General features: G+C 39.0%; 1 protein-coding gene across 2 annotated transcripts in view; it reads right to left on the reverse strand.

The window, feature by feature from the left end:
* Positions 1 to 22,578, reverse strand: part of LIPC (lipase C, hepatic type) — a 66,442-nt gene that overhangs the window by 38,350 nt on the left and 5,514 nt on the right. The window contains exons 1-2 of one of the 2 annotated variants that reach the window (XM_063169587.1): positions 12,074 to 12,171; positions 11,758 to 11,870 (exon numbers count right to left, since the gene is read on the reverse strand). In XM_063169587.1, coding sequence (XP_063025657.1) covers positions 11,758 to 11,836 — 79 coding nt within the window. In that variant the 5' untranslated portion in view covers positions 11,837 to 11,870; positions 12,074 to 12,171. Of the gene's footprint in view, positions 1 to 11,757; positions 11,871 to 12,073; positions 12,172 to 22,578 lie in introns of those variants that run through there. The other variant, XM_063169588.1, reaches the window with a different exon arrangement.

Raw genomic sequence — 22,578 nt, forward strand, 5'->3', positions numbered from 1 at the left:
CAAAGGGGCTGGCTGACCAGTGCAGCCACAAAGCTGAAGTGTGGTGTCATGTGGGAGGGACTGATGCACATCCTAGGGCCTTATTCCCACTCTGTGAGCTGACACTTGGCTGTATGAAGATGTGGGAGAGTGCATTGCCAGGTGGGGAAGCCGCAGCCTCTGTGACAGACACAAATTTGAACACAGCTCAGAGTGACACAGGCAGCCCCAGCTGGGTGACATTGTCAGCTTTCAGCTGGTGGGTTGCATGTCCAGCCGCTGAAGAGCTGCCACTTGTCTGTCTGCACTGAGCCGGGCCTGGGATTTTTTTAAAGCAGCATTTGTTCTGTGTTTCTCATTCTCTGCTTTTCACTTTGAAAGGATTGGTAGCTGGGGACACATCTTGTTTATTGTCTTTTAAGGCTTCCAGTTGTTTCCAGCTTCTTGCCATAGAGAGGATAGTGACTTGTTTTTGGAGGTGAATCCTTTAGGTGCCTGCTTCCCACATAGGAAGTTCTATAATAAATATTTGCTGGTTTTATTTTGGGTGATATGTTATTCTTTTGACTCCTGCTACAATTTTGCTTACTCTTTGTAGAAAATTTATCTCTAAAGGTCATACTGGCAGTTATATCATAGACCCAAAATAGCTGATTTTAACACATTTCTTTCTCTCCTCTTTCAAATAAATCCTGCAACTGCTCTGAAGCAGTGCTTTTGACTAATGAGAGCCATTGCCAGGCTTCCCTGTTATGACACATTGTGAGAAATGTGCCTAGCATACAAAAGTGATGGCTCACTGGGCTTTCATCACTTCTTAGCCACTGTCACAATTAGGATCAGTGTTTTATTTGGAGCTCAGTGATTCAGTTCAGATCTCTCTAATCCTCAAGGGAGGCTGCTCACAAGGACAAAAACTCAGTTTTCACACAGCCTTGTCTCCAAAGTCTTACGTAAAACACTATGGTAAAAGAACAGCACTGTAACTGGGTGGGGTAGGAATTGTCTGTAACCTCGTTGAAAGGTAAAATACAGCACCACCACATTCAGTAAGACCAGATGTCTTCCTTTTCTGCCTAAGAGTCTGTTTAGACATTTGTAGAATTCCTTTGTTTTGGAACAGTTTCATCATATCTCTCCTTCTGTAGGTAAATTGGTACATGGATCAGATACAATTTCATCAAAGGCCTATTCACATGCAATAGAGCAGTCTGGTGTTTCTAAAGAGGAGCAAGTTCTCTGATGCTTTCAAAGATGAGAGCAAATTCTGCACCATATTGAGTGCCCTTTGGCTGCAGGTGAAGAATTCAACAGCTTGTGGGAGTGCTAATTAGTGCTAATAATAACTTCAATGACCTGCCTTGGCTTTCAAATGCCTGACAGAAATTGCCCTGTCCTTGAAGGACAGAGATTTTGTTTCTGTGTGAGTCTGATTAGGGACACTCATGCCTACATGTTTCTGTGTTTAGTGATCATGCTCAATTACCAAGTGAGTGCTTGTGTGTGAATAAAAAAGAAGTGGGTGGTGTGGGGGAATCAAGAGGAAAAAAAGGCAAAGACACCTCCCAAAAATACTACACCAGAATTCCATTACTAAAGGGATTTCTCTTGTAGTCTAAATAGCCTTATTAAAACTAGAAATAGTAACAGGAAAGCATTAGATTAGGAATTGGATTCTTCAAAATTAAACCTTGTCTGTCCAATTTTGGTACTTTCTCTGTTGTTACTCTGCTGAATATGTATGGAGGGTCTGAGGAAAATGAAAGCAGTAGTTTGAGCAAGTGCAAAGCTCCAAAGTATGAAATTTTTATTTCATCTGGATAATAGGTTGCTGATGGTGCAGAAAACAATTGTATTTTCAGGGATATTGCCCTAGACCTTTCTAATATATATATTTTATTAACACTAGCCAGAAAGTGAATTACTTTATGAGCTGGAATGATAAATTAAGGGGTTTTCTGACTTTCTTTTGCTAAAGTGATTTTTGAAAATCAGTCAAATTCAAGGAGAGGAAAGGGTCTTAAAAATACCAATAGAGGCATAACTGGATGATGGAAACAGTGTTAAGGTAGCAGATTTATTTATTTATTAAATTGAGAATAAAAATTTTAAGTTAACAAAATGTGACTCAGTGTATAGTTCCTAACTAAACATTTGGCTTCAGTGCTGCCCAAGCAACTCTAAGCAGACTTGTTCCCTACCCTGCTGCCACCCACCCACTCCTGACCTCCTGTGGTCCCATCACTGCCCCAGCACAACTGGTCCCCAATTGCAGAGTGAACAAGATCAGGGAGCTTATCCAGCTAAAAAGGTGGGATGACCAAGAAAAAATAGGCTTGTTTTTCAGCTGGATCAGTTTGCAAGCTGACTGGCTGCAAGAGGAATTGTGGATCACTGTGTGGCTGCAGGGAGCTGTGCTGGTCTCCTGGGAGCCCTGTGGGCAGCAGTGGCCAGAGCTGAAGCTGTGGATGCCACCACAAGGGTCAGGAACTCCAGTCCTTCCCTTTACATTAAGGTGTCTGCCATCACTGCACACTGGTGAAGTACAAAGCACAGAAAGTCAAGTGTTTGACACCTTGCTTTTCCCCAGAGCTGCAAAGGTGCAGAATGTCTTTAGTGTCATTTTGATCACTGTTAAAGAGTATCTTAGAAATCAAAGAGCAAAGAATATTCACATTTGATTGCCTTATTGCAGCCAATTAACCTTAGTCAGGAACACAGAAGTGTATTGAGGGACTAACGTGCTGCACAGCAAGAGGGAAAATACTGGTTTACTACATTTTCCAGCTACCCACACCATCCCAGAGAGTGCAATACACGACCAAGGCAGTGTCAGCTCACAGAAAGTCTGAGGGGAAAGCTACCACATTTCACTGAAATGAAGAGACATGAGAAACAAGCACCTTCCATCCGGAGGTTCTGGGATCCAGAGTGTTCTGCAGTACAGCAGTTTAGTTTTGTGCCTCTGCTGACTTTGAAAAACAGAAACACAGGTAGCCAGTAGCCAAATTGTGACAGAGTGGATTACAGAGGAGCTGTAAAAGATCCTTCAATCACTTGTTATAGACACAAGATTCATCTGTTTGGATTGCCCTGGACTTGGTCCAGAGTGTCTGAAAGGGAGATCAGAAGCAATGGAGTGCTGGGTTTGCAGGGTGCTAAGTGCTGCTCTGATGCCTGTACTGTGAGAAATCCTTCTCAGCTCAGAGCACCCAGGCCCTGAGCAGATGTCTGAAATTTGGTTTCCTCCTGCACATCAGGATTATCATATTCAAAGTATCCAAAGTGATTTTTTTCTAAAGCCAGTGTAGGAATAGCATTGATACTTCATAGATGGAAAATAACTAATAATTTAAATATTTTTGGTAGGCCCATAAATATCAGCTCTTTGATGGTATTCAGGGGAATAACATTTTATTGAAATGAATAGCAAGAGACATCTTAAAGCCAAGCAGTTATCATCAGTGGAATTAATTGACTAGCACTTAATGTTCTGTAAAGTAGAACATTTTTAATGAATATACACAATTTTCATAACCTAGAATAGAAAGATAGAAAGGGGCATGGGATCATAAGAGAAATACTAATCCAAGGTCTAAATCCTATGAATTTACTAAAATTCCAGAGATGGTTTTGGGAGAAGGAATGTTCAAAAATTCCTCTCCAACTGTCCCATGGCAGAGCACAGAGCAGCTGTGGAGCCTGGGGACAACGAGGCTCTCACTGCCCAGCTGGAGGAGAACTGACTGAATTGCATTGTAGGGGTCAATGAAAAGCAGAAGTAACTTCAGTGCTGCTCACTGAAATGTTTAGTGTGGGAACCTTTCCAGAGCTTTATTGGGATTTCTGGTCAAAACACCTCATTAGTACTTCAGCTTTCATGACCATTTGATGTCATCTACTAAGAAAACAATGATTTATGGTGTTCCTTGCAAAAAACCTGTTCCCAATTAAAAGAACAAGCTCTGCTTTCTATTCCTGGTTAAGCAGAAGGTAAGCATGATGGATAGAGACCACAGTAGATTTTCAGATGATGTGCCAGCTGGCTTTCTGTGCAGTTTCTAGTGCTGCAGAGATCCACTCACTAATGCTTCATGCTGGTAGCTGTGTTTTTAATATTTGAGTATTCTCCATTCCCTTCTTTCTTCCTTTTATTCCACTAATTCTACAGTCCACTCTGCTCATTTCTGTACTGACAGTAGAGCAGGGCAGAGAATTAACTTTCATCCAGTAACAGTTGCCTCCATTTGCTCTGTTTCTTGAAAATATACAGAAACTGCTTTGGAGTTACTTTCAAGTGTTAAGAGAAGACTCTAATTGTCTCCTGGTTGCAGCTGGTCCTTAACTTGAAAAGCAGATTTGGGGAATCCTGCACAGATGTAGTGTGTGAAAGTCCTGTTCTTGAGGGTGAACCTCTGCTCTGGGTCATGCTTCATCCTGTTACTCTCATTTGCATAAACACATTAAATGCAATTAGGGCTGTCAGGTTTCCTTGTAGTTTAGCTAAGCACTGTGGTGTAGGTGGCAATTTTTATGTTGTCATAGACAAGCTATTTTAGTCAGGATCAGTTAAGAAATTGTTCAGATATTTGAAAGGTCATGAAGGTGCTAGTGACTCCCACAAGAGTGATATTGAAGCATTAATAGGGACTGGAGTCTAGGATGAGACATCAAGAAGGAGTTCAAGTGGATACCAAGGACTTGATTCAATACCCCTAGAAGGTTTTGGGGCATTTTTATGTAATGTAATTCAGTAAGAAAGATGAATAGTTTACAGAGATGTATTTGGCACAATAAATGACTTAGCCACTGAAGGCTAATTCATGTCCTCATGTCCTAAGAGCACTGCTAATTCATATTGTTATTTCTTCCTCACATTTCAGGCACTGAAAGTAATATTCTGCTTCAGTAAACAGTAATCAGTTTCAGAAAAGCAGTAGCTCTCATGTCTTTCTGAAAATAATGATAAGGTTTTAAAAAGTATCCAAGATTCTTACAAAAAATTAAACTTTTAAAACAATATTTTGAAGATTGTAAGCTCTCTAGTGAAGTAAGCTCTCTCTTGAGTGGTATTACCTGGATAATACCACTCAAAATATTTTTTTTGTAGTGAATAATTGTTGCCTAACCATTTCCTCCTCAGAAAGAAAATCAGAGCTTCTTCCATCTCCCTTCCCTTCCTAGAGTCAAACCCTAAAAAGCAAACCTTGAAGGCATGTGTACTGTCATCCTAAGTCAAAAGTACAAGTGACATAAATATGAAAACAAGCAGTACTATTTCACTACAACACAAAAAAAAAAATGGAAATGTAACAAACCAAAATACTAGCCTCTTCACTATGTATATAATTTTTTAACACCTTTTTTGTCAGAAAGTCCACATAATTTTAATTATTTGTATTTTTATAACAACTCATAGAATTCTAGTCAAAGGTAGGTTCTGGACAAATTTTAGTCTCAAGACATGATAATTACCTGGACAGTGATTATTTTACAGTGATTATACAGTGATTTGCCTGGTAAATAAATTAGAATGTATTTTGATAGTATATATATATATATTAAATTAAAAAATATATACTATATATATTTTATATAGTATATAGTTATATATACTATATAATCATATACTATATATAATTTTTATATAGTATATACATATATATGCACTAATACATATATATATGTATATATATATTAGTGCAACTAAGGAACACACATACACAGCACTGCCACCCCAGTTTGACAGAATCTCTAATTTGAGTGACTCTTTTGGAAATGCAGGTTGGCAAACATGGAGTTAAACCTTAATTGATGTCCTCCAACATCCCTTCTGACCCAGGGCTGCTGAAAGGGAGAAGAGTGGTGCTTGAAACAGTAAGTAAATTCTTCACTCTGACACTATAGATTACTTTGAGCCTGAGATGCATAAAGTAGAGCACAAGTGATCTAATATAGACAAGATTTTCAAATGAAAAATTTCCTCTCAGTGGTGTTTCTATCTAATGGTTTCCAATGGTAGCATTAAGATATAGGACAGCATGCCAGTATAGCAGAATTTTAGGGCAGCTTTTCAATTCCAGACACAAAGCCAAATCAAACATATGTGTATGTTTTTATTTTTGTCCTTGGACTTGCTCTGTCACCATCTCCTCCATGGTTCAGTGCCTCCCTCTGTAAGTAATATAAAAATTAGAAAATGCTTTTTGGATCAAACATTTCAAAACAGCAGAAGTTCAAAGGTTTGTCTCATGAAATTTGGGTTTTCAGATTGGACATGTTTGTTTAATTCCAGAGAGAATTATGTGTGTCAATACCTTGTTTCCTCATATTCAATATTTCTACATCTCTTTTTTTGTTATTTGTTGTACTTGGAGCAACACCAGGAATTCTGGAGGCCAAATAGGAACCCAAATATAAACTGTATTATTGATAAAAGATTCAAAAGATTTTACTAGACTGGGCAAGCAAACCAGAGAATTTCTGTAATTTTAGCCAACAACTCCTGTTTGTGCAACCATCTTGTTTTAGAAGCATTTCAGCACCATCAAAAGCTTTTGTTGGCTGATTATAATGGGTATGTGGAAGGGTGTGCAATCCTATGCAGTTAATGCTTTCTGAGGATATTAGCAACTGTAGCAATTTTTAAATATTGAAAGGAACAAACAAGAAAGGTATCATAGTAATATAACTTTAAAACCAGTATATTTTTATAGAAGAAAGGGTACAGAGTGTGAAAGAGGTCATTTTAACTTGGAGCATAGACATTAAACCATTTTTTGCAAGAGTCATAATTCACATTTGGCCAATGGCCAAAGCAGTGAACTTTATCACCCAGTCTTGGCATGTGCAGATAGATGGTCCCTTCTGTCTCTTTTGCCAGTTATTGCTCATGCTGCCAGGAAATCTTAATCATGCTGCTTGGAAGTGGCTGCTGGCCCACCCCCCTGCTGCCAAGCTATTCCTCTGTGTAAGGAGTCCAACTCAGCTTCAGCAAGCAGACTCTGAGCTCCCTCTAACAGAGGAAAAAAGGTCACTGTGCTAAGGCCACTCAAGGGGACCATATGGTGGCAGGACTTACATCATCACTGTTGCACTGCTGTTGATGCAACCCTATTAATAACCCTGAAGTTCACACAGACTTGGCATAACTAGGTTTTCTAAAAGGAAATGTGTAATATACACCTAGAGTGAACCACAAAATAATAAGAAAAGAGAAGTGCTCTCTTTAGTAATGAGTCATAGAATGGTTGGAGCTGGAAGGGAGCTTAAAGATTATCTAGTTCCAGCCTTCCTGCCATGGTCAGGGATGGCCCTCAGAGGTCAGACTGCTCAGGGCCCCATCCAGCCTGGTCTTGAACTCTTCCAAGGATCAACTTAACTAAAAAACCTCTTTCAGTGCCTCACCATGCTCCGAGTAAAGGATTTATTCCTACTGTCTAATGTAAAAGTACCCTCTTTCAGTTTAAAACCACTGCCCTTTGTCCTGTCACTATCTGCCCATATAGAAAGTTCCTCTCCCTCCATTTTATAAGCCCTCTTAAGGTACTGAAAGGCTGCAATGAAGTTTCTCTGGAGCTCTCTCCAGGCTAAACAACTCCAACTCTCTCAGCCTGCCTTCACAGGGGAGATGCTCCAGCCCTCTGATCATCTCTGTGGCCCTGGACCCACTCTAACAGGTCCACATCTTCCCTGTGCTGAGGATCCCAGAGCTTGATGCAGTATGTTTTTATTGACACTTCTTTTCCATTGGAACTTCAAATTTGTGTTTAAAACTAATCCTATCCTTCTCTAGTTTGAGAAGAAGGAAGACAATCAGTTAAGCAGTTACATTGCAGTGCCACATTACCAAGAGCTGTTCTGTATGTTCAGGTTTCTCTAGTGTCATATGCAAGCACTATTCAGGCAGCAATAGTCTGAAGAATGTAATGCTCAAGTCATACAAATTGCAATCCACTGGTGAATTTAAGCTCCTCGTTAAGATGTTCAGTCACTTGCTTTAGTAGAAATATTGAAAGTGGTTTTGTGCATGGATAGTTCCTTTCTCACTTGGGTTCCTGTTATTGTCTCTTTTCATGAAAAAGCAAAGGGCCTTCTGTTAGCTAAACTATATTTATATTTTACATCCTCTAGTGATAATTTATATCTGAAATTATATTCATAGGTTTTTCCCAGGTGACAGAAGGAAAAATAACTGGTTTAGATCATAGACATTTTGGTAGAATTCTAAGACTCTTGGGAGCAGTGCAAATCCTAAACACAGTCAGGAAATGGCAGCAAATAGTTTTGCAGGACTTCTCCTGAGAATATCATAACATAGATCATTAGTGTAACTGGTATCTGAACTTCCAAATTCCAGGACTTCTTAGACCATTATTTTTGTATGTCACAAAATTTAGCTTCTGAATCCCTGTTTAAGTGATCTACCTGGAAGTGATGTGAATTTAAACTTCAGAGGTGATCAATATATCCATTGAGGTAAATAAGAAATACTGATAGTTTTTAGACTTGTTTCTATCTGCTAACTTTAGTTCTCTATCTCTACAGTTTAAATGGCTTTTGAATTTTCTATGCTTTTTTGTGTTTTAATGGTTTTTCAGCTATAAAGAGGTGGAAATTATTCTTTTGGTAGTTTTTTGGATCTGATAGGGTATACCCCACACACTGCATTTTGTTGAGGAATTTTATATAGACTTTGATATATATTTGCTACACCAATCATCTCTTGCATCTGTAATCCATTTGGGGAATGAAGAAAACACAACAGCTATTCAGATTTTTGTACAGTCCATTCCTATGGCCAGTGTGTAATACTAAGGTGATGACAGCACTTAAAACATAGCAGAACTGGATGACAACTGAGATGTTACCTTCTCTTTTGGACAAAAAATGTGCAGCTCAAATGCCAGCTGTGAGACTGTCAGGTAAAAAGTGCTAGCTCAACAGCATGCATTTTCATGTCAGCTACTGTATAACTCTGCTCTGCACAAGGAAGTGGAATAATGGAAAATATTCCCACCTACTTTTATGTTTACAGGAGAAGAATCAAAATAAATAAGAGCTTATGTATTTTTCACATGCTTGTAGAAAGAATCATCTTGGCTTAGTTTCAGGGATATTATTTTTAGGTGCATATTTCTCATTCTGGGATTCTGCTTTTACATAATGAACCTTTGGCAAAAATGCCAAACCTCTTTCCTGCTGTATAAATGCACAAGAAAACCATGGCATTTCAGAAACCCTCTGTGGTTTTTTTTAAGAATAACCCTGTGTGTGTTTTAAATTTGGTGTTGTTTTTGCTTGGTAATGCACTCCATCTTATTCTACTATAATTAAGTATAAAATAAGAACCTACAATATATATTTGTGTACATAACTTGATCAAAGATATTTACAAACACTCATCCAAATTGATTTACCTGCTGCAGTCTAATTTCTATAAGTTCTGATTTTGTGATGTGATTTCTTTTACTGTGTAGGTGGATGCAATGGTACAGAAAAAAAGAAATTGAAGCAGTTGTTTATTTTCTGGTTACAAATGAATGAGTAGGACTTTTACACAGTGAGAGAATGGTTCTTTCATAGGTAATTGCTTGTGCTAGAATTATGTACCAGACACTTATCCCTGAGGAGGCTTTGCACTCCTGATAGTTGTGCTGTTCTATGCTGCAGTTCCTGCTAAAACAAGAACAAGTGAGCTCCAAGGTGGAAGGATTTCCAGGTAAAATAGATTCAATGCTCATGGAAAGCTGTCTCCACCTGACAGCATTAAAAGGTCTCTTATACAGAGCTAAAAGCTTTGCTCCCTTCCTTAGTGTGAGGTGATGCCTTACTGTCACTTGCATCTGCCATTGTGGCAAATGAATCTGCCTCACTGAGAAGTGGAATAAGGAAAATGAGTCCCTGAGGTTACCAGGTACAGCCAGCACTCCCAGAACAAGCAGAGCTTGGCTGACACGGCAAATGGGTACAGAAATAAGGCAAGGTTTGAGAACTGGGGATTACATTATGTTCTGGCCAAGGCTGCTGTGGCTGAGGTTGGATTGGAGCAGGATACCAAGGGAGTGAAAGATGCAGAAATATTAATGCACATGGGCAGCTGGAATTGGAATTGGACTGATTTAAAAGTGACAAGGGATGAAGGTCTTAGCATAATGGAATACCAAGGTCTGTAGCCTGGTACCTACCCCCTATAGCCAATCTAGTTAGGCTGTAGGGAGCCTCTAGAAGAAAATACAGTAGATTTTTTTGCATTTTTAGAAATAAACCTTCTTGGCTTCTGAAATCAGTCTCTTGCCTCAACATACCATGAGTTGGCATATCTGCAAGTGCCAATATGACATGTGACCTATTGTTTGTGCCCCACAAGTAAGAAGCAATGAGCAAACAAGTGAAGTCCATGATACTGGAGTCCTAGGTCATGAGGGGAAAGGGGATGGAGAGAGTGAGGGACTGACCTTGCTACAAATGGTGCCACAGGTCGTGGGGGTGAGGGAATGTGAGCTGCATGAGGCAGGACCTGTGGCTGTGAAAGAACAGGGGGACAGTGACTTCCTCTCTCTGCCTTGTGTATCTCTGGGAGCTAAACTTTGACCACACACAGTGTGGAATCTGAATAGATCTGAGCAAAGGTGATGGGAGAAGCCTCAAACTAAAGTTTGAGCTCTTATTTTAGGTTCTCTCAAAAATACAGAATTGGTCAACTTTTCTAAATAGCTTTCTAAAGTTCAGTGACTGTGAAGGATGTGCAGGCCTTGTCTGGTAAACCAGGACAAGTTATGGCATTAATTGAAGTTTCTCACAGTTTTAATTCAGAGATTTTATATTGTTCAAAGTTATACCCAAGGGGAAATTTAATGTGCAGGATCAAAGAAAGGTGGTCCTGCCTCCTGTAGATTGAAATCAATATATTTTATATAAAGCATTTGTGTAGCAAATGGTTTCTAAAACTATTAATATGAATTAACAAAAATACAAAACACAGCTGCTGTAAGGGGCCATACTGCTGTGAATGTGCATATCTTGTTTTATTTCCAGCCAAGAGGAAAACTTCATTTCTCCCCTCCAGACTTAGAGTATTAGAAATGCAGTTAGATAAGAAGGAAAACTAGTGCTTGCTTTGTACACATCAATAATGAGGTCAAACATGGCACTGTCTTTGTCAATCACATCAGAGAGGTTTTAAGAAATGCAGTTGTTTGATGTCCTGTCTTGCTCAACAGTCACACAGATACTGACAGAACGTGCAGCGTCACAAATGCCTGGGAAATGCTTGTGCAGCCATGCCAGTGATAAAGACCCTTCAACAAAACCTACTGCAGGTGTAGCTCTTTCACTCAAAGATATTCATCCACTTGAGATGAAATCCACTGCATTAGGCAACTCAGCAAATGAAAGCTTAAACACATTTGATTCAGAGTAGGAGACTAAATCTGTCACACAAAATAATTCCACCTCAAGAAGATTATAACATTATCAATTCAGTGAATACTTTCAAATTAATACATTTTAAAATTAGCTTAATCAGAAGCTTTGTTAAAGGTCAAATTACCTTAATTCTGTAGCCTCAACATGTATGGGTTCCCCTGGGAAACATTTCTGGTAATTATGAGCAACTACATTTTCCAATAAATACAGACAGGTATAAATGCCATATTTTAGGAATATAGCACACAAACCCAACATCCTAATGATCAGACAGTCAACACAACTAAATTTTTATAGCACAAACATTTTTTAAAAGTTAATGATCAGTATTTATATTTAATAGTATATTACCTTTTTTCTTTCCTTCATATGTATTTGCTGAGATGATGATACAAGAAAGCAATAAAAATGAAAGTTGCAAACTTCTCATTTTTTGTTTCTTTGAATGAGAGTTCTGCTAATTTCTGCCAAGAGATGGGAAAAGGAAAGAATTAGCAATGCTTTGCAAGAAATTCTTTGCCCATTAATCATTAACTTTGATTTCATCTGTCCCCTGCTCCGGTTTTTCCTTTTATGGAAGGGAAATTGGAATTTGCCTATTTACAACCTCTTAATTTTTATTTTATGCCACGTGTGGCAGAAATAATTTGGAGCTGGATCCTCTTACCTTGCTCAACAATGTTCAGCTCTGAATACAGACTTGAGGGCATTTGTTCTCTGAAATTCTGCTAAAGGCCAGGGTAACCAACTTGCATTCAACTGGTCGACAGCTCAGTCTGAACACATTGCAAAATAAGGGCAAGAGCTGAAGGTTCATCTAAATATTTCATTAACATTGACAAGTCCCAGCAAGGCAATCATCAAAATTTTATATATATTAACCACTCTTATTTCAGTGATTCAGTCAGTACCAGATTTTGGATAATCACAAAGTCTTTCCTTTCAAATCAAGTGAACAATTTTTAACACGAGACATTTACTAATACAGCACAATTAACCAACATCTCTCTCCACTTCCAATAAAAGAATCATAAGAAACTGTAGGTACTAAATGTAGGAATCATTTCAGAGGAAAGGTTTCTACTCAAATAGTATGGCTTATACTGGAAATCAGAGCAGAATTTTAAGAATTTTAGGTTTTTTAAGAACTCTAATTCAGTGTCAAATTAAATGACTGAAACAGAGCTTAAAAGTTGAAAAAGTATCTTTTGAGCATTCAGTGAATCCCAGCTTCTTTATGAAGCCTCTTTATGTTAATTAATAAATCTAGAATACAATAAATGATAGCCATACCATCCCAGCCTGAGGAATTTTCAATTTTTCTGTTGTTTTTATAATCAAGAACTACTTTAAACTGTCCCAGATAAAAGAGTTTTCTCTTTTTTTAAAGACTAAATCTCATATGACCAATATGCTATAGCAGAACTGACATGTGAGACAAAAAACCCCAGTATTTTCAGCAGGGAAATTCTGCTGTCTTGCTTGATGCATTGTTCAGGCATATGAGAGCAGGCTTTGTGGGGAGGGGTCCATACTGCTGGTCCATACTGCATGGAGGCAGGAGAAAAGTGCAGATCACTTTCTTTCCTTGCTCATTCCAAGCAGCTGTGAGTCCAGGAGACAGCAGACAGCTGGAAAACCCCCAAGCAATCTCTAAGGTCAGACCAGCCACTGCAGCTGGCAGTGGTCTTGGCACAGTAACATCTGAAGCACTGTCAAGACTGATTGATCAGTGTGTGTGTGTGTGTGTGTGTGTGAAAGTATACTGAAACAGAGGACACACAGAAAAAGGGGTGATAGGATCAAAATTACTCTTGGTAAATAAAAAATACTGATCACAGCAGTATTGTAGTGAGCAAGAAAAGGAGACAGGAGATAGAATTTGGACATGAATTTAGGCTTTGATGCTGGACACGAAATGCTGTATTTTAGTGAAGTTAAGACTGGTGGAAATTACTAGTATGATTTAGCAAAGTCTTGCAGTGAACTTAGAATAATATTGGCTAGAGATGATGTGAAGATGACAGGTCTGACTGACAGGTTGAATAGTAACACTAGGCACAGTAATCAAGAAGGTAGAGAGCATTTACAGGAGAAAGATTGCAAGTTTCACTTTCTGCAGACAGGAATTGTTCTGGAACAAGGTGGTAGACCTGTCGGGGCAGAATTGGCTGTTGGATCTTTGTGAAGAGATTGCCTGAAAATAAAATCTATAGGGATCAATGTTTGGATTTACTTCTCACTATGGAACCCATGTAGGAAGCCAGGATGACATTATGAGCATTTTATGAAGGATTGCTTAAAGTGGTAAAAGGAAAACTGGGAAAAAAAGATGGAGGAACCTGCCTTCCTTTGGCAGGTTTTACTTCATTTGGCAGTTCTGTGTCAGCTATTGCTGATATTTATTTGTCTTTCCAGTATTCACAGGATGTCAGCAATAATGATGAGAACACTAAGCAGTGTTGTGGGAATAATTGTACAGGTTTGAATGAGAGGTTTCACAGTGCATGTTGAGGATGAGTTTATGTAGCACTGAATTGCCTGCTATGGCACATTAGTCTGCAGAGAGCAGATGTGATTGTGTTCCAGGGGAAGGAGCTGCTCCCAATGGCCTGACAGCATTGTCACACCATGTGTCTTCAGAGTGGGCATTTGGGTTTGCTTTTCTTCTCCATTTGATTTACATGAGTAATTCCAATTACCTTTATTGTCTGCTCAACAAGAAAAGAATGGGTCTTCTGCAAATGCAATGATCATTAGAGGTAAGAAACTGCTGGTAAATAATTTTCCTGTGAATCCAAATATTGAAATTATAATCTTTGCTATTTGCAATATGTTTATCTGGTCAACTGATAACTACTTTGCTTAGATGGGTTAATTGCCATTTGTATTGTTATTGCATATATAATATTCTATGAATATATAATCTAAATTATTTTAGGAATTAGTTGCCCTAATGCAAAAAGCATAACAAGAAAGAGTCTTTGGCACATTATGAGGATAGAAAAAGTGGAGCCAGGTATTTACCAGAAGCAACTGTGCAAGTGCTACTCAGAGTTACTGGCAGCATGTTGCATCACTTACTAAAATGGCTTTTTCAGCCACATTTGAATCTGCATGAGGTGTAGTGATGGGAGCTGCAATATTCCAGGTGAAAATCACTGCAAAAAAAAAAGAATCCTCTGGGAAAATGAGGGTGCTCTGGGTCTTCATTTTATTCCACTGTTTGATCATAAGAATGGTGAAACTCTGTACCCCTGAGACACTCCCAGTGTTCTGCCAGAGCCTTATGAGCTGTAAGGCTGCTCTGCTGCATCCTGCACCACTGGCAGGGACAAATGTACAACACAGGTACTAGAAAATCAGGGAACTGTCATCTCAGGGACTGTAACACAGCCTGGGAGGCTGATGTAGGAAATGACACCTGGAACATGCAAGCTGCACTGTGTGGTGATGCTACTTTCAAGAGTGAGTGGAAAGTTTAGGATTGGATATATTTACTACTCATGCTCTGAATAAGGAAAGTGGATAATTTGGTATTTGCAAAAATCTTGATTCTTAAAAAATGCCTGAAAATAAGTTGTTTAAATTTAAGGTTTAAATATGGTTATGGTTAAATATGTTAAAAAAAATACTGTAGATATGATTTCACTTTTCCATAACAACCAGCATTTGCAATTACTTCATTTTCTGCATTGAGATCACTCATACCTACTGTAGTGATGTGGATTCCAAAGTTAGAAATAGATATTCCAAACTGCTCTCTGTGAAACAGACAGAACATGTTTCATATTGCATGGAGGCTACTGCTTTGCCAACTTCACATGAAATAGAATCTTTTCTTAAACACACAGTGGTCAACCCAAATTTGTGGCTTATGTGAATGTGTTTATTTGTAGTTTGCATGCACTGTAAGGGGGCCTGATAACCTTCCCTCTTCTGCTGAGCTGCTGCTTGTACAACATATACCCAGGAGGTAGACTCTCAGTCACAGTCCCCATCTGCTTCCTGGCTAATGTTCCAGTTCCAGTTAGACCTCTTGCACATATTCACATCTAAAAGAAAATTGATGGTTCACTATTGGAAGCAGTGTGTGACTAATGATGCATTGTACCAGGCAGCTTTTTGCTTGAATATATCTTTCTAATCAAGTTAAAGAAAAGAACACAGAGCAGAAATTTGTCAGGCATACAGTGCTGCTTTTTTTCCTGAAACCACACTGTTCATCAGGATGCTTTTCAATCACCTGAAGACCTGTTATATTGTAGTACAAGATGTTCTTTCTCAGGTTTGGAAGAGATTTTATGGGGCAGAACTTCAGCTAGCATAAATTGGCTTCTGTGCAACTCTAATGATTTTCACCAGCTGAGGATCCGCCCTGTGTTCCTATAATAACCCCAGCATCTGAAAAAAGATTCATGTGATGGTTATGCTAATACATCTGAGGTTATAGAGCAAGAAAATTTTATGTGGTTGAATTTTTAATGCACTTTTAAAATCCAAAATTTATTCTGCCTGTTTGATCTTTTCTAGGATTTTTTAATATCAAATAACTCTGAAGAGACATTTTTAGATGGACTTTTGTGTGTAGATTCATGGTTTATGTCAAACATACAGCAGCTGCACTCAGATGAGTCTGAAACCTCCTTTACACCTGTAGCTGTTGAGCCATCAGACTTTTCAGTATTAAATTCAAAACTAGATAATTGATCAGCAAACTTTGTTTTCTGATATGAAAGAAAACCACTAATTTGCATGAGCATAGTGTTTTAAAATATGGATTTCTCATACAAGATGAATTTCATACTCTGTATTCCCTGATAAGGTAGTCTTCTTCCATGACTCATCACCCAGAATATTATCTGACTTTCCTTGGAAGCACATTTGGGAGTAGGAATGGAATTCTTGCAGTTTCAAGTTCAGCAGATTTTGTATATTTGTGCCTTTCGGTAATTTTGGAAATGCACTGCACTGAGTAATTCTTATTATAAACAGCTGTAAACAAAGAAGAGAACCCAAATACAATTGCCAAGCACAAATATAATTGTATAATAAGTGGGACATCTACTTCAAACTTTAAAAAAGGCACTTTTTGTTTACTTCAATGTTTGTGGAGTCCTTTTCATAACAAAGCATTACTTGTTTAATTGCCTTAGAAGAATGCTGTTTCTTCTGGGTCTGTCTGTCTGTCTCACGTGTACACTGTGTTCATGTGGGGCACATCTCTGAAAGCTTGACAGATCAGAAAAACACAGAATTGATGAACCAAATAAAAGGGGAGAACAAATCCCAATACATCTGGGCTGCCCATACTCTTCCATTTTGTGTAGGATATTGGCAGTCTGCATGATTATACACTACTGGAAGGGGTAGTGCAGCTGCAGACCTTTTATCCACCTGGATTCTGTCTTACTGTGGATATTCCCTGTTAGTGTCCTGTTTCAGGGATGACCTGTAAATGTTTGCATTGAATTTTTTGTTGTTAAAGCAGCTTTTACACAGAGCTGTAACACATAGGAAACTTTCCCCACATCAGCACTGGGGTGTCAGTAGATGTAACTGTGAAGAGCTTTTGGAAACCTCAGTGTGCCTGCAAGGGCATTTCCCTTCACTGCTCTGGGTAAGAAACAGCTGAACATGCGCAGCAAAGCTCCTTGGAACACTGAGATCCAGCCCATCTCCTTCCCCCCTGAGGACTGAGCTTTATGGTTTTAAGCAAAACCAACATTAGAGCAATGCCTTTTGAGGCTGCCTTGCTTGTTCACCTCCCCACATCAAACAGAAGCATGTCTGAAACAGATGAACACAGGAAAACCAATAGTGCTCTCTCCCTTGCTTTTGAGTTACTGTATTTAGGAGGGAGAATTTGTAACACAAATAGAAAGCAGACTTGTTTCAGATATTGATTGATGGCTCTTATGGATATAGAAGGAAGCAAGAACAAGCCAACCAACCAGGGCTTCTTGTAGGTAACATATTTGAAGAGGATACACATGAAGGCACTTACACAAAAGGCAAAGAACTATGCCAAAGTAAAGAAACTTGAAAGACACATTCAAAGGCTGATTGATGATGTCTCTTAGAACTTAACATGCTCACAGGAGCAAAACCCAGATCTCTGTGAAGCTGCTGTCGTTAAAATTGAGTTTTCATGAAAAGGGAAGAACAAACAGACAAGAAAGCCAAAGGAGAAGAATAGGATTCATATATACAGAGTAGATGAGGGGGCAGCAGACTGTTGGAGGTGGTTAATTATCAACCCTAAATATTTTGTTTGTTCCAGGACCTGACACAGCTCTTGCTAGTTCTAGCAAAACTTAGATACTGGGGTGGATAGACCCTTGGGTCTGATGTATTGTGGCAGTTCCTACATTACTAAAAGATTAGAGGAGATTATAAGAGAGAAAATTGGCTTAGTTGAGGGATGAGGAAGCCTTAAATACTTTAAGCATCGGTTAGGATAAACATGCATTTAAAATCTTCTCCAAACTTTCTGAAAATCTGGTCTGAAAAAATGCCTGAAAATGTTACAGATTGGTAAAAGAATTGTGGACTTTGTTCACAAAAATAGAAGTGAATGTAGCCTACTAGAAAGAATTGAAATAGCTTGTTTCTCTATTAGTTCTGGAACTGCAAATATTTGATGTCTGGATAAACCATAGGATAATTGATTAAATACATTGGTTTTCCAAAATCCATAGTTGTTGAAATGATTCAGAGCAGGAAATCAGTCAGTATTAGGTTTGAAGTGACTGTGACCATGAGTACAAACAATTTCTTGGTAGTGTCCTGTAAATACTGATGATCCACAACTGAAATGGAAAGAGCTACTAAACACTGTATTTAGCACAGATGTTTCCTGTTATAACAGATCAGTAAAATTTCAGTATTCAGTGGGCCTTTAACACCCACCCTCCATCTGTGGTATTCATTTTTAGCATTGTGGAATAGGCAAAAAAACCAGGCATGTAATTAAAAAGAAACTCCATCAGGGTGTTTTCTCTAACTCCATTTTTTCTTTTCCCTAGCTGTGTTCCTTGATTTGTGTGTGGAAACATTTCATGGGTGGCAAGATGGATAAGACAAAGCTAGTTCTGCATCTGAGAGTCACAGCTATTGCACTAAGTGCACTGCAAAGCAGCCCTGGAGCACGTGCTGCATCCAGGAGTGCTCACTGAGAAAAGCTGATTACATCAGCTGGGGAAGAATAATATTCTTTGCCAAATGACCAATTTGTGCTTGTGGCTTTTAAGTAGCTGTGGTTCACCAAAGTGCTTGAGAAGTGCCTTTACTCTGAAGAGGAAGTTGAGGGAAGGGCTGGAGGCAAGCAGTGCTGGGGGGCTGGATGGGCACTGTGGGAGTAACAAAGTCAATATCCCAGAGAGCTGTCACAGATCCACTCAAATGAAATGATGGTAAAGCTCATCTTTGAGTAAATTGCTTGGGTGACAAAAAAGGAGAAGGAAGCAAGCAGTAAAGTGACTCTGACCATAACATGCGTTGCAAAAACCTTCAAAATTTACAGTGTATACCAACTTCTCAAGTTTCTTTTATGTATGTTTATTCCAGGTTGAGTGTTCCAGAACCTTAACCTGTGGTGTGTTATTTGTTGAATAACCTGTGGGACAGAGCACAGGTGTCAGTCTAGTGAATTTTCAAGTTAACTCCTAGGTTTGTGGTGATTGGGGAATAGGTAAGGAGTCTAAAATGTATTTACTGAGGAGAAGAGCAGTGCCATTGCAAGGGCCTCATCCATGGGATGCAAACCCACACTGCCTGTAGCACATGGACCTGTACCTCCTTACCTGTGTGTGTTCCTTCACTCTGCATTGTGGCATGAAATCCAGGGCAGCCACCGCTGGCCTGCACTGCCCTCACCCACCCTTAGGAAGAGCACAGAGACAGGCAGCTGGCCTTTACATGGAGATTTAATAGCTCCATATCCTACTCTGTATTCCTTGGTTTTCTGTCTTCTGATTATAGCTTCAAAATTATTACTAATTTCCTTTTAATTTCCAAATTCCATTTGGCATCTTACATTGATATTTCCTGCAGAGAAAGAATTCAAACTATTGGATAGAAATCTTGTCATATTCCCCCACAGATGGTCCAATCTGCTCTGCAGTTCATGCCTGACAGCTAGTTAATCTGGTAGTGTAGGGACACAATTTTAAAAATGCAGGTTCTGGCATCAGCCTCAGGCAAGCACCTCAACTATGGTCTGTACCCTGAAATTGAGGAATTCAGGCTCTGTTCTCCTTAAAGGTGTGAGGAGTGTGTTTTCCAGGTACAAGGTATGCTGTAGAAGATAACTCTGAAATTGAGATGTAACCAGGAATGTTTGTGCTGGTGCAGAACACTAACAATGTTTTCATACTTACACCACTGGCTTAGGGCAGTTTCCTAAAAGTGACTGAGAAAAGCAAACTCATTCATGGTAGATCTGAATTTGTTACTCATAGACTTTCATCTCCTCTAGAAAACAAGAGAAGGAAGCAAAAAGATTGAAAAATGTTGCACTATGCAAAATGTATTTGAAACTTTGGCAAAGCACTGGATAAATGCTTTATGCTATGTATTTGTTAGGTCAAATTTTGCTCTCTATCTGGTTAAACCATTTTTGTACCAACTTTATCAAATATTACTGAATTGCATGTATATGTTTCTTGTCATGGACCCTGGGAAGTCTCATAAAAAATAGAATAAGAAAGAGAATATATTGTGGAGGGTTTTGTCTTAGTGGCACATTATAGGAATACACAATTTATTATAAATACAGTAATTTCCCTTTGATACAACAAATATGCACCTTTGCTCAGGACCGTGAATCTTAGGTCTTAAACATATTTAGAAATTAATTTGTGACTAAAAAATTAGGATTTTTTCTTTTATTTACTACAGGACCATTTTAATCCTCTTCGTATTTTTAGATAAAGTTATTGTGTTTCTGGTGACCATCATACTGTTGTATTAAAGTTGTGTCTTCCAGTCTGTTTTTTCCAGATTAGTGGAATTACCATGTCAGACTCTACAAAAGTTATTGCACTTTATTAATGCAAAAGAGATAAAACTAGTTTTTCCATTTGCTCTGAAATGACAGTCTGAAAATGGCAGCAAACAAATTTTTCAAAATGCTACCTCTGTTTTGTCCTGTCCATTCTGTACGGTATTTGTCAAGAGATAATGCAAAATTCATATATGTCATTTACTCAAACTTTAAGGCTAAGTAGTACATTTAATATCACATTTTCCATTCATTTTTGATGCAGAAATAAGAAATGAGGATGAGGTTATATTTTTATAGGTCATATATAATGTAAATTCTGAAATGGGTGCAGAACTCTTCCATAATTCTTTATAGCAAAAAAAGTCTGCTTAAAAGCTTTTACAACTGTCCCTAGGGATCCCAGTGAGGTGAGGATAATTTTTCTTATGAATTAATCTTAGAAAATTTCACAGCAGCAAAAAATTGTGAACATTTAAAGAAATAATGAAATTTCAAGAACAGTTCTGAAATATTTCAGCTAGCATAACCTAAGGGCTGGCTTTCAAAGAAGCTGTATATTCCTAGTTTTAATTGTCTTCTAATTCATCTCCTCTGAAAAGAATCAATTTCAAATGAAGGAGAGGCTCCCCAGGTAGTTTTTACAAGAATCCCTCATTAAGAGGAGCATTAGCATAACTCATAGAACCATAATAGAGTCTGGGTTGGAAGGGCCCTTACAGACCATCTCGTCACAGCCCTGCCACGGTGGGTGAGGGGGTTCCACCAGAGCCCCAACCAACCTGGCCTTGAGCACTTCCAGGGATCGGGCAGCCAGAGCTGCTCTGGGCAAAGAATTTCTCTCTAATGTTAATTTAAATCCTCCCTCTTTCAGTCTGAAGCCATTCCCCCTTGTCCTACCACTCCAGGCCCTTGTCCCTGCAAAGTCCCTCTCCAGCTCCTTAGGAGCCCCTTCAGGCACTGGAAGGTGCTGTAAGGTCCCCCTGAAGCCTTTTCTTCTCCAGGCTGAACAGCCCAGCTCCCCCAGTCTATCTGTCCTCACAGCAGAGGTGCTCCAGGCCTCTGATCATACCTGGGACCATGCTGTGGGCTTGCTGCAGCAGCTCCATGTCCTTGTTTTGCTGGGAGCCCCAGAGCTGGATGCAGCACTCCAGGTCTCTCACAAGAGCAGAGCAGAGAGGGACAGTCCCCTCCCTTGACCTGCTGCTCCCACTTCTTTTGGTGCAGCCAGGACATGTTTGTCTTTCTGAGCTGCAAACACACGCTGCCAGCTCATGTCCAGCCCTCATCCACCAACACCCCCAGTCCTTCTCCCCAGAGCTGCCCCCACTCCTCTCTCTGCCCAGCCTGTATTTGTGCATTGCTTTCCCCAGCCCAGGTGCAGGACTTGCACTTGGCCTTGTGGAACTGTGTGAGGTTCGTGCAGACCGACCTGTCAGGCCTGTCAGGGCCCCTCTGGATGCCAATCCTTCCCTCCATTTTTTTTCTATTGGACTCAGGCAGGTTGCTCTAAGTCAAAGAACTGGTGTATTTTCCAGGTTATCTTTGCTTTAGCTATAGGTGCTTGATACTCTTTTTCCCTTTCTCAAGGGTTTGTTTTGTGCATTGTAGTGTTCTCACCCTTTGAGAAGAACAATATACATAATGAAATTAAGTTCTTACTTGGAATTACAATGAAAGGGTATAATTTTTCAGATTTCATAGCAAGGGATATCTGGGCTGTATCACTGGCAAATCACTTCAGTTGTAGCCCTTAGAGAGCCATTGGTACTGCTATGGAGCATATCACATATAGCCAGTGTTCATCAGGAATTATGACAGCCCAAGGAAGGCAGGTTTTGACATGCCATATTTTGCTTGTATTATATTTTGAGCCATGTATCCCTGTATTTTGCTGACAGATTGTCAGGGAAGTGATTAGTCTGGATTACATGGTGATGATTTCATTTTATAAAACAAAACAAAAAAAGCAAGCAAAGAGGAATTGCTTTTGGCTGAAGATGATCCCATTACTTAGAAGAAAAAAAATATTTGATGCTAAATTAAATGCTTATCAAAATGAATACAACAGAATATGACAACAAATAATAGATGATAACTAGTTAATAACTCTGAAATAAGGATTTAGACAACATTTTCTCTTCATTCACTGCTAAATCAAAGCCATG

The sequence above is a fragment of the Melospiza melodia genome, chromosome 15 (assembly GCF_035770615.1).
Source record: "Melospiza melodia melodia isolate bMelMel2 chromosome 15, bMelMel2.pri, whole genome shotgun sequence".
NCBI lineage: Eukaryota > Metazoa > Chordata > Aves > Passeriformes > Passerellidae > Melospiza > Melospiza melodia.